The following is a 15,599-nucleotide window of genomic DNA, read 5'->3' as shown; positions in this document are numbered from 1 at the left end:
CCAAGATGTTGTTCAAAATAAACAATTCACTGCATTTTTATTTTTTATTTTTATTTTTTGTTGAAAAACTGACAGTTTACTTTTTATTTTTAAAACCAGAACAATAAAACCCAATCCGAGGAGAACAGCAGGCGAATAATGTCAGATGAACACTCAACTTCAGGTTTCACAAACTTTAAATGAAATGACAGCTGAGCAATTGTCGGCCATAAGCATCTGGTACAGTCATGTATGCACAAGAAAATGTCAATTATTTTCTTGTCATGACACTTTTCTACTCATCCCATCTGCTTTATAAAACAAAACAGAGTCGTGTTTCCTGAAAGAAGTAAAAAGCACCGATATGAAGGCAAATAATGGTGCACTTATAAAAAAAAGTTATTGAAAACAAATGTAAAATATTTAATTACATGACCTTCTGACCTTGCTTCTAAATGAACGATATCACAGGTAAGTACAGCATTTTCACACAACAACCCTCTTATTTACATATAAACAAAATAAAAACAAGTTCAATCGTAATACAAAATGGGAGTGGGTTTTGATGTCTTCAAGATCTAGTCGCCTGTGGCCAGGTATTTAGTTCTAAACAGTCTATGAATAAACTGAAAAAGAGAAGTGTTGTGTTTCACTTTCACACCAAAGATGCACGATCTCTATCACTGCAATACTAATATGCATTTACCCATTACAGAGATTAGCACTCTGTACAAAACCAGATAATGATCTCTGCAGGTATTGTGTTTTCCATTGAGTTTCCATTTTTATTATGCATATACATCGTTGTTGTGACGGATGTTTTTTTGAGGGAAGTACTGAATCATTGTTACGCCTACAAATTGTCTAGTACCGTTTCTGTCTGGAATATTCATCTTTTTCACCTTCATCATTGTGCTTTTGCTAAACTATGATATCACAGCATGAAGTCTGTGCATTTGGGGCAAGCAGTGACTCAGACTGAAAGAAAAATGTGCGATTGATGAATCAATGCTGTCATTAAGGAAGGATGTTTAAGAATGTGGCGTATATGTTTTTGAGCAATCAATTCTTCTGTAGTTGGCATAGCTAGGCTAGGCTAGGTTTCTTTAAATCAGTCTGGATAAAATATAACAATGCCACTGTTTATATCTTTGATAAATGACTTAAAAGAGATGATAATCAGTGTGATTAATGAATCAAGACTGTGTTGAAGAATGCAGCATAACTTTTGTTAGTGTTAGCATAGCTAGGCTAAGTTTCTTTAAACTAGTCTGTTTATAGGCTACAATATGACGCTTATATCTTTGATAAATGATAGAAAAGAGTGACAAAGACTAAAATATGAGAAAAGATGTGGTATTTGACCACAAAATCACTGGATCGATCGGTCAGAATCCAAACTTATAAAGCTGTGTCATGTCATTTGTTACGATTAGCAGCTCTGTTAGCTTGTAGCTTATGCTAACACCAGAACATAATATTGGCTCAAAGAACTGGCCAAAATAGATCTTAAAAAATGATAAACACAAGAAAACAACTAGATCTTGTGCTAGAGGATGTGGTTCGCAGATGTAAAAGACAAAGACAATATACTTTTAACTTCCTATTTCGTTGTTGTACTTCTCACCCTTCATCTCTCAGGTGGTTACAGCAGGAAAAAAAAAGAAATGAGCAACTAAAGCCAGAGCCAAATGTATGCTTGTCCAGTTTTTAACAATAAAAATGATAAAAGCAACTTTGGTTAAAGAAGCATTTTCAGAGTTATGCAAGATTCCTTTGAGTTCGGCTTGTTATGCAAGTCACTGAATCACTCGCTTGCCTTTAGTGGTAACTAGCATACTGCTGCTTGGTCTCCACACATTGTGCAGTGTGTTTGCGGTGTATATGCTGTTGACATCGAGACTGATCATGAACGGTGACTAATAAGTGCTGAGAAACCCCCACTCCACCTTTCCCACTCCTACATGCCACTGAAACTTTACTTGCAGCCCCCTTTCACACTAACAAACCACAGCAGTCCCGTGAAGTCCTTCAACCAGTCACCAAAAGCAAGCAGAACAACTCAGACACACTTCCAGTCCCACAGCTGTAAGTGGAGGTGAAAACACTCTCAAGATAAAAGTAATACTGCGCATTATCATAATAAAACTCTGTGTGACTGAACTTATACTATGCTGTGAATGATAAAATAACAGTCAAAAAGCTGAGATTTTTATTTGCACTTTATTGTAAAAATTATATCATTCTGAAGACCATACAACTTAATGCAGATGAACAAAAGACTGAAATAAAAGTAAATCTTTTTTTAAAATACATGTGATTTAAGTACTCGTGTAGCTTAGCTGTGACACTAGCAACACCATAATCACAAGTTCAATAATACATGACAAAAAGTAGCAAAAAAAAATTTGTTAAATGCATATATGCAAAATAAGCAAGTTTTGCTGGTTTTTTGAGCATTCAGTCCATATTTTAGATACTTGTCTCTAAAAGCGGACCTTGTTTGTGCATTTTTTGAAAACCGTATGCTGTGAATTGAACAAGAGTTCATCATCATCAAAGATCAGCGCTGTGTAATTATTTACAAAACACATTGTGCAGTTAAAAAGAAATCATGAGATTGAATTAAAACTATTTTACAGCAGGTATACTCTGTGAAGGCACTGCATGTTCATGTCTTGCACTGGGTCATAATATACAGTTTGAATTTCTTGAAAAGTCTTTGCAGAAAACACAGGCCACTTATTGTGTGATCACCGCTTGAACTTTCGAGTAGCAAGCAAACAATTGTTTCCACAGATGTCACAGATGACCTTACTTTGTGCATGAACGCCTTTCCAAACACAGGTGCTATATAAACAAGTCACATGACAAGACAAGAATAAAAGTACAAACATGCCGCCTTCACCATCTGGATCAAGGGATTCCAGAGAGATCCTCTTCAGACTCTTTGAGGTGAGGTGATTTTCCCTAAAATCTCATTTGTTTTCATTTGCATGCATCTGATTGCTGGTTAACAAGTTACCGTTTACGGCATCTCAGACGCACATATTCACATTTTGAAAGTATCTGGCATCAGTATTAGTTTGCAACTACAATATTTTAGCATGTGTGCAAATCCAACTCCTTTTTCAGTTCTGCCTTTTGTTTTGTTTTTAATTAATTTTCTTAATAGCCGCTTTGAGGTCTCAAAAGTAACCATTCCGTAGCTCAAATTAGTAATACAATGCTTTATTAAAATGGAACGCGTGAAAAGATCAAATGTATAGTTTGATTGCAACGTCAGTTGCTTAAAGCATCGGGCATATGTTTAAATGTCAGTCTGACTCCAGAGGCGAAATTAAATCAGACATAGGTTATATTCTGAATAAAACTAGCTAGCTAGCATTCCTTTAGATCAAACAATGGATCATGACTATAGCAACACCAAAGATCAATTTTCAGGGAATGCATGAATTATAAAATGTGAATGCAATGCTTTTGGATAAAAGCATCTGCCAAATACACAAATGTAAATGTATACATAAATGCATTCACAAAATAAGTAAATGGTTCTTGTCCAACTTTGGTAAATTCCTTCTTCAATTCCGAAAATTCTGTTCTCTTTCCCTTACCCCCTACTTTCCTGGCTATATTAAAGTTAAAACGAAGATTTGTAAACACATATGCATTTTTTCCCAATTAAAGTTTGCCACTTTAAACCTCAATGATGGAAATATTGACTCTATAAATGTATCTCGGAAACATAATCTAAATATGTGACCTTTTGATCAAAGAAATATTTTTTTATCATGATGGTTTGCAACAAACTTCCTGGAATATAGCCAATGTTCAGTTATCAAAAATGAGTAGGATGACTCATAACTACCGGGTCAAAGCTAGATTTCAATCTGATATGTATGTTGGATTTGGAGATGCGGATTTAGCCCTGCTATCTTTGCGCTGAGAGTTTTGCGTCTTCAGTCGTAGTTTATGGGGCAGGGCGGTGCTGGAATCCGCTGGCACCTGCTGCTCGCCCTCCTCGTCCGACAAGATCCTCTGATTCCCAGGCTGGGACAGCAGGGGCCGTCCTGCCCAAGGAGCTGCTGCTGGGGCGAGGTGTGGAGGCAAGAGTAAAGGTGAGGCTGTAGAAGAATGGAGACTGGGGAAGTCTAGGAGATATGGGTGGTTTCTTCGTATGGCCATGGGATGGGTAGGCAGGAACGCCGACCCGGGATGGGTGCCAAGACAGAGGGGTGCTTGTTGGCTCCCCGATAGATGAGAACCCTCTCTATCTTGCCGTCTACTCCAGTAGAGGTCTTTGTCTGGGCAAGAAATCAAAGGTTGCGGCGCCAAAGCGTGAAGCTGAGACAGAGCCCTATGAGATGGGGAATAGGGCGTCCCAGGGTTAAGCAAACCGCATCGAAGCTTCAAAGCCAACAGCTCGGCTCGCAGGCGAGCGTTTTCCTCACTCAACGAAACCAATCGAGTCTCCAACACGTAGTCGCTGACCCTTCGTTTCTCTCGCGAGCGCTTCGCCGCTTCATTGTTCTTGCGGCGTTTCTCCCAGTAGGTTGCGTCTTTCTTTTCTTCAGGTATGAATTCCCGTTTGCGACGCGATCCCAGTCCTCTTGGAGAGAGCTCTTCGGCTTCTCCCTCAGTTTCCCACATCACCCGCGAGAAAGCGGACTCCATTTTCACCAGGTGTGTCTTTTCGGATTGGTTTCGCTCTAGATGCGCCTGTTCTCTTTCTGTGTGGGGCGTCTGCAGCTGCTCAGATGTTAGTGCCTCTTCTCAGTCATACTGCAGCCAGGAGCTTTACCTATAACGAAAGAGCACAGTTATTTCCATTGCAGGTGGTCTTGTTGATGTGTCAGATTTCACCAGGCAGTCATCGATGCAAAGTTTTGAGCGTCATAGCAAAGCAATTCCTGCTGAACACGTTGACCTTTGCCTGATAAGTACCAGCTTGGTTACAGGTGCCTCACGTCTGAACCTAAAACTCTGTAATGTTCTTGTCATTAAGGGTGTAGATGAGGTAATGCATCAAAAATCCCCCTGTGGTCGCTGCTGTTGTTGTTGGTGCTGTTGCACTTGTCAGTTAAACAGCTACGCTATTGTTCTAAGTAACATGAAAAAGTATTAACAATTGTTGTAGATTATTACTAATACCTTTAGAGACTCTACATCAAGGACTTTCTTCCAGGTCTGTGCTTCAGCTGTCTGTCTGTTCCCAATACTGTTGATAGTTTAAAAAATGCTTGAGCAATGCTAATAGCAGCAGCCCTTGTGAAGTGACTATAAAGTTTTAATCAATACTGGAGGTGTGTGAGCATCCTGAACATGAATACGACCACTGGGGTGATTCAGAGTGGGTGGGAACCCAAGTCTTCCCAACGGGGGTTCCAAAGCCCCCACACTGTCTGATGGGCCGGCGTGTTGTGGGTTACCAGTGGAAGAATGGTTGATCGTGAAGGACAGAGAGAGATCTAGTGAGAGCAAACACTATGCTAACAACTGTACAGACCTACTTCCCTTCTGATGTCACTGACACATTGTATTCTGTCTCTACACTGACACTTATAACTGGTAATTTTAGCTTCCTTTCCAGACAAAAGGTCAGATAAAAACAATTTCCTTCCACACGATCGTATGCATCTCGTGTATACGTTTTCTAAAGAGCAAGAGAAAAGTCAAACCTGGTGATGTAAACACAACATCTGGACACTTGAGTCACATGTTACAAATGTCTGAATGGCATTGCAATAGATAACACAATATCAAAGGGAGTGTCGTCTGCAACATTTATATACTAAGGTTCACATTCTAGGGTTTCTGTTTTGAAAAATATATTAAAAATAATGTTATTTTTTTTCAAACAGAAACCCTAGAATGTGAACGTTGATTGATGTTTTGATTATGTTGTAACTTAAACCAATAATCAACTCATTGTGTGAGTAGTTTCAATTAAAACTATGTAGTTTCATTTACAGTTTAGTTTAAGTTGTAGCCATTTAGTTTAGTTTTTATTATTTTTATGCACTTTTATTTCAGCTTAATTTTAGTTATTTTGCTAGAGACTATAAAAAGTTTACTATATCTATCTATATATATATATATATATATATATATATATATATATATATATATATATATGTGTGTGTATATATATATATATATATATATATATATATATATATATATGTGTGTATATATATATATATATATATATATATATATATATATATATATATATATATAATTTTTTTTTTTTCAGGTTATGTTTATTTTAGTATCTAGTAACAAAAATATTTATTAATTTTTAATTTTAGTTAAATATAATAACCCTGCTATATGGAATGCAAAATCCATACATTGTTTAAGTGTAGATCAACTTTTAAAAATATTTAGCATCCACTGAATGCATATGATCAAAATCTCAACAGTAGCGTACATGCAGGGTACACGCAGATCTTCTAGTTTGGCGCATCTTGCGTCTTGTACATCTAACCCCACGCTCACTGTGGTTTCTTTTTTCTCTCCTCAGAACCTTTCTCCAAGTTAACAGAGTGTGTGAGTTTTCATGTAGGCTAACCACATCCTGTTCATCCCTTTCTTTTATCTGCTCTGCCTTTTTATGAGTTGGAAATCTGGGCTCAAGAGCGTGACAGCGAGGTGCATGTATGCTTACCACAGAGCAAAACAAACAGACTGTTAGGCCAAGCCACGAGCCAATGAAACATGAACGCAGCGAAAGAAGAGCATGGTCTTGGTGAGGAGGGGATGAATTGTGGATGCTCGCTAAAACCACAGCTATGAGACCACGCCTGCAATGTGGCACTACGCTGACCATTGTTAGCGTTTGTGTTTGTGCGCACTAACTTCACTATAATGTACCAACTTTTTTGAAAAAGATAAACAAGATTGGCATTTTCAGATAAAGAAACCAGCGTCGTTATCTTATATAGCCTATATTAAAAAGAAATGAATATGCAAATATGAGTTAACTAACTTTCCTTAAAAGGGACTTTGTTGTACTCTCAAAATTATGTTTTAAAAGCATAATAAAGTGGTTTTATTTTTCATGGAGAGTGTTGTCTCATGGCGGGATCCTGTGATTAGATCGATCTCATTTGTCTTGCCTCGGTATTATTGAGATTTTTTTGCCGACTTTATAAATTAATCAATAAATCGCTAACTGTTAACCTCTGCTGTTGCATGATGCTTCTTCCACACCACTAGGTGTCAGTATACGTTTAAATTCAAAACATAGAAGGTCAAGACTTCTATGAATTCTTCTATAGAAGTTCGGTATAAGTTTAAGTACATTTTAAAATAGATGCAAGAATTAATCCCTGCAAAATAGAGCACTGCAGTAATGACTTATTTTAGTAGGCCAAAACCTGGAAACGTTTTCGCATTTAGCACTTCCGTTTCTATAATGCTGAACTCAGTGTGTTTTGTTCTTTAAATGGGTTTTTGGTTAAATACCTGAAATAAGGTCTGTGGTGAACACAGCCTCAAGATATTTTCACATTTTATTCAACAACATGAAACACATCAGTTTTGAAGCTTAAAAAAGGCAGGTTGCTGACTGGGACTACAGATGCTGTTAAGAAAAAACATCATCATCCGAACAGTAAAAAAAATGAATCTACTAGTCATTTTCACAGCCTCATTTTGTTGGACTCATTGGCAACTAATCAAACGTAAACTTTCTTGTTCATTTATAGCCTACGGTTAGCTTTTTACTTAGGTTGGTTGCAGTAGGCTTCAAAATGACTAATAGTTATGTTAATTTTTGAAGGTCTTTGTGGAGATGAATGAAACATTTAAGAATCATAAATTTTGTTGTTCACTGAGTGTTTGTTGAAATAATCTGAAAGCCAATGGATCCTACTGGAAAAAAGGCGATGCTAATTTATGGGTTAGCCTACCAAAAATGTCATCACTGCATTGAATTTTACTTTTAGATTTATTTATTTAGCAGACACTTATTCAAAGATGCTTTCTAGTGCAACTTTTCAGTGAGCAAATATTATATTGTCAAATAGATTTTGAATGCTAAACATTGTTTCTATGCGTCATAGTCTCATGGACATTGACCTTTGAAACATAAACTAAATTTTACCCCAGGCCATTTCACATTTTCCCATTGGTGAATGGAATTGGTGCCCCTTGATACCCATAACTAGCGTTAGCCTGCGAACAGGCTCTTTTAAAAAAATGATTGTGTGGGCAGCAGTGGTATGTTAACCACACTGACGTGCGGTTCTTCTCCAAGACTAACCTAATTCTCCTTATCACTCAACATTTCTTAGTGATGTGTCAAAATAAAAGACTTTAAGGTGTTAATGTGTTAAAGCTCTGGTGGCTTATTGGCGTTGCAGTTTGAATAGTGCTCACGAGCCTTTTGACATCTCCTGTAAACATCGAGTTGCAGTCAAAATTCTCAACTTTCTGTTTCCCATATTTGGTTTTGTTTCATTTCAGACATCTGTTTATGATTTATTGTAGCCTGTTTATTTTCGGCCTGTCACTGGAACGTGAAACTGTTGTGCATTTTACATAAGTTGCTAACTTGCGGACTGGCATCTCGCAAGCAGTTTCGACTAAATCTCTCTGTTGCTAATTGTCTAACAGATTTTGGAAACAGTCCTCTGGGGGAATGTAAATTTCGAAAAAATTTGAGAGGTTTTTGTTGTCTGCCAGCCTGCTAATGCGGACATGCACTCATAGGATATGCTAACAGTTTAGGTGCGGTGATGGTGACACACGCTGTGTAGCTAAATATACCCTGTGCCTGCTTTGTCGCTGTGCCACAGATATACACACACATGCATACACAAAGAGAAACTCAAAAGAGGTTGTTCACATGCTTTTCCCCTTCCTGTGTTGAGTATACAATGAAAAGAAGTTAGTCAGAAAAGCAGAAAAGCTCTTGAAATACAATATGCATGCAGTGTAGCAGTAAACCTAAAAACATCAGAATCACTCTCACACTTTCTCTCTCTCTCTATATATATATCCTAAGCCTATCACAGACCATTCAATGGTGCCATTGACTTCCTCCAAATAGTATGAACCTATTGGGACATGTTGTCACAAAACCTTTCCTTTCAGGAATTTTGCTTGTTTGTCTTTTTTTTTTTTTTTAATTGTAGCCACTGCCTTTTGGACACCAAATACAGCTTTTGGTGACTGGAAAAGTATGATGGTCTCAAGGCCCCCAGAGGCCTCAGTCAGACCTGCACCTGCTGCTTACTGACGCTCTAAGTTTAGATGGTGCTTTTCAGTAACAAATGCTTAAACTTCTCCTTTTTAACAACCTATCTGTTGGCTTTCTCCTCACCACCTGCTGCTCTGTACATCCTGGCCTATAGTTTTCATATTTTATGTGTTTTTGACCTCAGTTGTTTTTAAACGGGAGACTCAGATGTTTTCGCAGAAAATAACGTCTGCTAATTTTTTTTTTTTTTAACCGTAAGGTTTTTTTTTTCCTTGAAAGAATACAGCTGTATTGCATATGTTTAATGTTGTTAATTTAAGAAAATTATTTTTTTATTAACCAATACTGTGCAATCCAAACGTCAAAGAATTTGTTGAAAATATTTTATTCACAATCTACAAAAAGAACATTCTATAAAATTCTACAAAAGAAGAAAAAAAGATAATAAATAACAAATCTGAAAGATCATGCATTATTTTTAATCAAATAAGTAGATTTGTGGCATTAATCCCGAGAAAACTTTTGAAAGGATGATCTTTGGAGCTCAAATCATGCTGGAGAACATGATTATCAGGTTTTACACAGACTTCTTCATGCATTGTTATTCTTCCAATATAATTTGTAATTAAACATTTTAGCTTCAAATTTTGTAATAAAACAAATGCAAAATATAATCAGTTTACACAAGTGGGGTAGTCAGACTTTTGGACCGCTGTTTGTTGGATGGGATTAGCAATTAAATCTCTTTAGCATGGGATGCACAGAGAAATATGCATACTTCAAGCCACAGCTACATCAGAGATATCATTTGCGACTTTGAACACGTTTCGCAGCTATTGTCTTATCTAATCTTCCCTCGAAATCATTTAGATCGTCGAGACACCACACCACACACCCTTTTAAAATTACCCACATTTACCAGCCTTTGCAAGATCCTTCACTCACCTCTTGAAGCTTTCAAAAGATGAAATTCTCAATATTTGGAAGGTCTGCATAGAATTTTAGATTTAAAAATGCTATTTGAAACAAATCAAATGCAGTCTAATCTGATATGCACGTTTGCAAGACAATAAGGCCAAATACAGCTGCTTTAATTATAAAATGTTACACAAAATATATGCAACACTATTAAAAGGGTTATATATGCAAAGTTGACCAAATTAACCTTAAATCAGACAGCTTGATATGTGTACTGAATTATATAATATCCTTGTTTCATTCTGACATTGGGAAATCTGATTATCGCTATAGCAGTAAACCAAAGGTTACATTTGAAATGAGTTTTAGTTACATTTAGTTTTGCACACCGTCTACCGTGTTCAAGCGACATGAAGCATTTGCACCTCAAACTACGAACGTCTGCATAGCCTGATGTGTTAAAATTTTGTTTTATTTAATGCAAAATTAATGCAAGAAAGCTTTTAAGATCGCAAGATGTTTGTGCAGTGTTTTCTTATTTTGCTTGATGGTGTGACATCTCAAAATTTCAAAAGGAAGTCAAAGGAAGTCTGCTTATTTTTTATCATTACATCACCTTTTCATAACTGTGTTAAAAGCTGACCGCTGGTGGACACACAAAAGCCCCCGTTTCTTACCTTCGCAGCTTCTCACAGTTCCAGAAGCCTTGTTGGGTCACCCAGCGTTGACATCTCCAAGGATGCTCCTCATTACTGGAACCAGCAGACTCTCTAAACTTCAAACACTTGTCTTGTCTGTGTGTGACCTGAGTGTCTCACCTTCCTCGCAGCGCTGATTAAACGCTCTCCTCTCTGACTCGTGGCTTCTCTTTGGTGTGAAGTGTGATTAAAAGTTAGAGGCTGCTAGTTCGCCTCTTTATGAGATCAGCCCACAAGCCCCTGTCTGTGTCTACTTCTTTTAACACAAAGCTTATGTCTCCACTACACCATGGCCCACATGGCCCTCACATACGTGTATCAGTGGGTGGGTGTGCATTTATGAAAAAAAAAAGGTCAGATATGGAAAACCACTCTTATTGATTGTTCCGATAAGCATTTCTGATGGCCAGTTACTAGTCTGCATTCATCCTTGATTGGGGTCCCTGTTGTTCAGCTTCATATTCAACCATTAACTAAAGTTGCAAAGGCTTTAAATTGAAGTTTAAGGAATCACAAAAGTCTGTGCTGCTTTGGAAAGATCCTAAAATCCTTGAGCGCCTTCCAAATTGGCACTCATTACCAATTGATACGCATTTCTCAATGACAGATTCTTAAGCACTTAATATTGGTCACACCAGCTATGAATACTGTCACGTTATTGCTAGCTACTCCTTTCAGGTCAATAATTACATGAATGTCATAATTATGTTTTTCTGCTTGGCTTGGCATTTTTGTTATGTTACCACATATATAACAGCACAATAAAAAATACTTTATTTCCTCGCGTAACTAGAACATAATACATATATTAGCTTTGTCAGATGGCTAATGTGAAGGGATTGTGACTCGTGTGCGTTTTTTTAATGTGTAGCCTTATTATCAAGGACAGCGCGCCACCTACTGGTTATTATAATACCCGTCAACATTATATCCATCTGATTTTTAGTAGAAGGTACGTAATCAGTGTTAAGTTTCTTCAACTCTAATTAACTGAATAAATGTTCATTTTACCGGTCAAGACGGTCATAGTGCAGGTAAGAAAATGCATAGGCTACTGAAATACGGAAATTAACGATTTAAAACTTTTTGTACGACGCTTCGTATCGATTCATTAGTATAAAGCCCACATTTATTACAAGTTAAACCTTAATTAGCGATTGTAGACGATAGAGGGCTTTCAAGAATTCACTTTTTCCTTAACCACATGAACGTCGTGTTTGCGTTTAAAAAAAAAAATGGCGCTTAAAGGTTCTCCAACAGTTTTGGCCTGTATCCATCTGAGGAACCCCAAATGGTACCCCAAATATCTTTACATTGTTAAATAACATCTATATCATTGATTTTTCTTAAACCAGTTTCAGTTATCGTAAATAAATAAAAAAGAGAATGAATTATTAAGCAATTAAATTCTATAGCCTTTGGTGCTGTTGAGCTGAACTGGTCTATTTACACCTCTAAATTTGTCTATATTCTACTTCACACACTCGACTACATGTACATCCACACACCATAAGTGTGAACATGTGGTTTGACAAGCCAGAGTTCAATCAGATATCAGACAAATTTACCCCAGCCTGAAACCATCTTCATGCGATCATGTTTCATATTTAATCATGAGCACTTTAATAATTCACTTTACAAATACCCCATATATTATTAGGGAACGATTGAAGAATACATCTACACAATCACTAGCGCAGGTGTTTTCATTACACATTCTATGGACAAAATACTATGAAGCATATGAAACCGTTTTTAGTTTTGTTGTTACGTTGTGTGTGTGTTGCAGCAGCCACATCTTTTTTTTTTTTTCTTATTCTTATTAAACGTTTTTTTCTTTACATGGAACATTACGTACTCAAAGCAGTTTTGGTAAAAGGTTGTTTTCGATGTCGTACTGAGTTAGAACCAGTATTTCACACAAGCAAACTGAATACTATACTAATAATCGTTTCCATGAAACAATCAGTGATGTGCCTGTGAGAATATACAGTGTATAGATTCCCAAACTTGAGTCAGGTTTATATGCAATAAGCAAATAAGGGGAAATGAGAGTAAAATGAATAACAATTTTTTTATTTCAAGTGGCCACATATTTGCAGAATAAACATTTTGATATTATCCAAGTCATGGTTTAGCTATCATTTTATACGCTGTATGGAAAGATTGGCTTGCACATCACTACATTAAGCACAGCTAATACCTTAAAGAAATAGTTCACCCATGTCTTTCACATTCTTTCTTCAGCGTCTATACAGTGATCATTTGGGTCCAAAATGGGATCCAAAACCGGCTGTAACTTTCACCGTATGGACAAAATCACTAAGACATTTTCCTAAATATTTGTGCCCTACAGATGAATGAAAGTCTTACATGTTTGGAACAACATGAGTAAGTCTACAGTTTGTTTTCGGGTGGACAATCCCTTTTAGCAGGTTATTACCACAATGAATAACTGTTCAGGCAGCGTCATTGCTGATTAAGAGTTCTCCGAGCAAAAGATTCTTCTGAGCTGTCCTGAGATCTCCGCAGACAGCATGCTGTACCTGCTGTTGAAGTTCCACAGGGACCGTACGCCATTACGAGATCCGTCTGTGTCTCGTAGCGACAGAGGGAAGGACAGCGGCCAGTTGGGATGAAGGGGAGATGGACGCAAAGATGACGAGCCCCAAGGAAGCATCTGGTTGCTGTGCTGGGTGGTAGACTGGCTCAGCCCAGGCAGGAGTTGAGGAGGGGGTGTTGAGGCCGCAGATGCTCTCTGGGCCGGAAACAGTTGTGGGTGGCTTGGTGGGTCGTTGCTGGAAGAGACCTGTGGGTGGGATGCTGTGTCTGCCTCTACTGGGTCAGCACTGTTGTCCAAATGGCTAATCTGTGAAGGTAAGTTGGCACTTTTAGGAGGCACCCTCAGGGGTGAGATGAACGGAGATGAGCCATGCCAAGATTGGTACGGCTCTGGAGCTTCTGGAGCATTACTGGTAGGCAAACCCCACAGGGAAGGCTTGAGATGGGACGCAACAGGATAGTGGAAGGGCACCATGGGATGACTGGCATCCAGACCTCGCCCGATCCCCATGTGATACTGCAAACTCAGCACCTCGGCCCTGAGCTGGGCGTTCTCCTCGCTTAGAGCCATTAGTTGCCCCTCCAGCATGAAGTCGTTGAGTCGTCGCTTTTCTCTGGAACGCTTGGCGGCCTCGTTGTTCTTCTTCCGTTTCACCCAATACGAGGCATCCTTTTTCTCAGTGGGAGTCATCTCTCGTTTGCGTCGTCTGTTGGGCATGAGTGGGTTGCGGTATGACTGGAGGTGGAACAGTCGTCGTGCCAGTACAGATGAGCCGGTGAGTGGCAGAAGCCTTCTCAGATCTCCAGGGTCGTCTTTGCTTGTCAAGAGCTCGCCGGTGGAGGACGGGAGACAAGCGTCTGCTAGATGCTCGGGGCTTCTCGTGGCACTCATTGTTCTGGAAAAAAGACAAAGAGCTTGATCAGTAGGCCAAACCAATATCTTGATTAAAACCAGCATCACTTTTAGGCTTGAGAACGGCATGATTGTTGGTTTTGCTGTACTGGTGCTATCAGAATTTAAGAAGAATGATGCGAAAGCTCAGGACTTTTCTTCTTTTGTGAAAGAACACGTCTGCACTATTAAATGCGAGTTAAATTCATTACCACTTATTAGCGTTCATAGTGCAGTTTCCTGTCTGAATGAGGGTAAATATAGATGTGAGAAGCTTACCAGCCTAACAAGGAAACGTACTGGGCAAATCCTAATTTTAAATGCGCAAAGTAATGTTTTTATGATAACAATATGCTCACTTAATCATGGTGTTGTTTGACTGGATCTAATGCATAGATCGATAAGATCATTTTAAGAGGTTAACCAACAAGATCTTGATTTGCTTAAAGCAAGACGAAAATGATGTCTGTCATTTGAAACCATTGCATATCTGCCAAACTGACTCAACATCAAATGGTGGCTATTCGTTTTATGACTTTTTCTTTTCTACATAAACAATACGTTTGGTGAATATGACAACTGCCTATCAATCCGGACTTAAACAACGGCACGAGTTGCATTTAATGAATTCAGTATTTTAAAGTTTGCATACAGAACACTAAGCGTTATGTATAAGTACTACTTTGCAAAGTCGTAACTGAGGAGAACCGTATCAAGAGAAAACAGCTTCACCTTACCTTACGGTGCTGTCACAGGAATGATGCTAGAAAGTGAAGATGGATTAAAGGACATCAGCTTAAAACTAACCCTCTTTGGCTGGAAGCATGCAGACAACCTCTGTCAACCAATGACAGTCAAGGTGGCACATTTCATCTGCACACACATGCCTATTGCATGAAAGGAGCTGTAGTAGGTGAGGACCACATCTTCCTTCCTTAGATATGGAGGCGGAGACTTGCAAACAAGTATCTCAAACCAGTGGTTTGGGTTATGACTCACATTTTTTTGTGTGTTCTACTTTTAAAAGAATGAATAAAAGAAATAATTGTCGGCACACTCAGCTTCTTGATGATTTGTTTTCATTTTTGTTCATGCATTGTCTTCGGTCCAGTAGTTATCCATGGTGTTGTTTCTTCATCTTAGTTCTAAACCATTATTGAAACATTTTTGTTTATTGAATTTCACACACCATTACTCGTTCACAACATTTTTTTTTTTTAATTTAAATTTTATTTATACATTTATTTTTAATGTCATGGATGCCCTGTGATATAACAATCCCACACTTCAACCAAAGCTAGCACATTATGTAGACCGGCCAAACATACAGCACTGAGGCCTA

General features: G+C 38.1%; 2 protein-coding genes across 2 annotated transcripts; both read right to left on the bottom strand.

Annotated features, from left to right (window-relative positions):
- Positions 1-2,183: 2,183 nt before the first annotated feature.
- nfil3-4 (nuclear factor, interleukin 3 regulated, member 4) lies at positions 2,184-11,075 on the bottom strand. The gene is made up of 2 exons (XM_052591347.1): positions 10,783-11,075; positions 2,184-4,780 (listed from the first exon to the last, which is right to left on the bottom strand). Exon 2 carries the CDS (start codon positions 4,651-4,653, stop codon positions 3,865-3,867), a length of 789 nt encoding a protein of 262 aa, XP_052447307.1. The 5' UTR covers positions 4,654-4,780; positions 10,783-11,075; the 3' UTR covers positions 2,184-3,864.
- A 1,783-nt stretch (positions 11,076-12,858) lies between these two features.
- On the bottom strand, positions 12,859-15,193 carry si:dkey-172o19.2 (nuclear factor interleukin-3-regulated protein). Its single transcript, XM_052589176.1, has 2 exons — positions 14,995-15,193; positions 12,859-14,261 (listed from the first exon to the last, which is right to left on the bottom strand). The coding sequence occupies exon 2, from the start codon at positions 14,255-14,257 to the stop codon at positions 13,283-13,285; it is 975 nt and encodes a 324-aa protein (XP_052445136.1). The 5' UTR covers positions 14,258-14,261; positions 14,995-15,193; the 3' UTR covers positions 12,859-13,282.
- Positions 15,194-15,599: the final 406 nt, after the last annotated feature.

This window comes from Carassius gibelio, chromosome B22, assembly GCF_023724105.1.
Source record: "Carassius gibelio isolate Cgi1373 ecotype wild population from Czech Republic chromosome B22, carGib1.2-hapl.c, whole genome shotgun sequence".
NCBI lineage: Eukaryota > Metazoa > Chordata > Actinopteri > Cypriniformes > Cyprinidae > Carassius > Carassius gibelio.
This window is presented reverse-complemented; position numbering and strand designations above follow the sequence as displayed.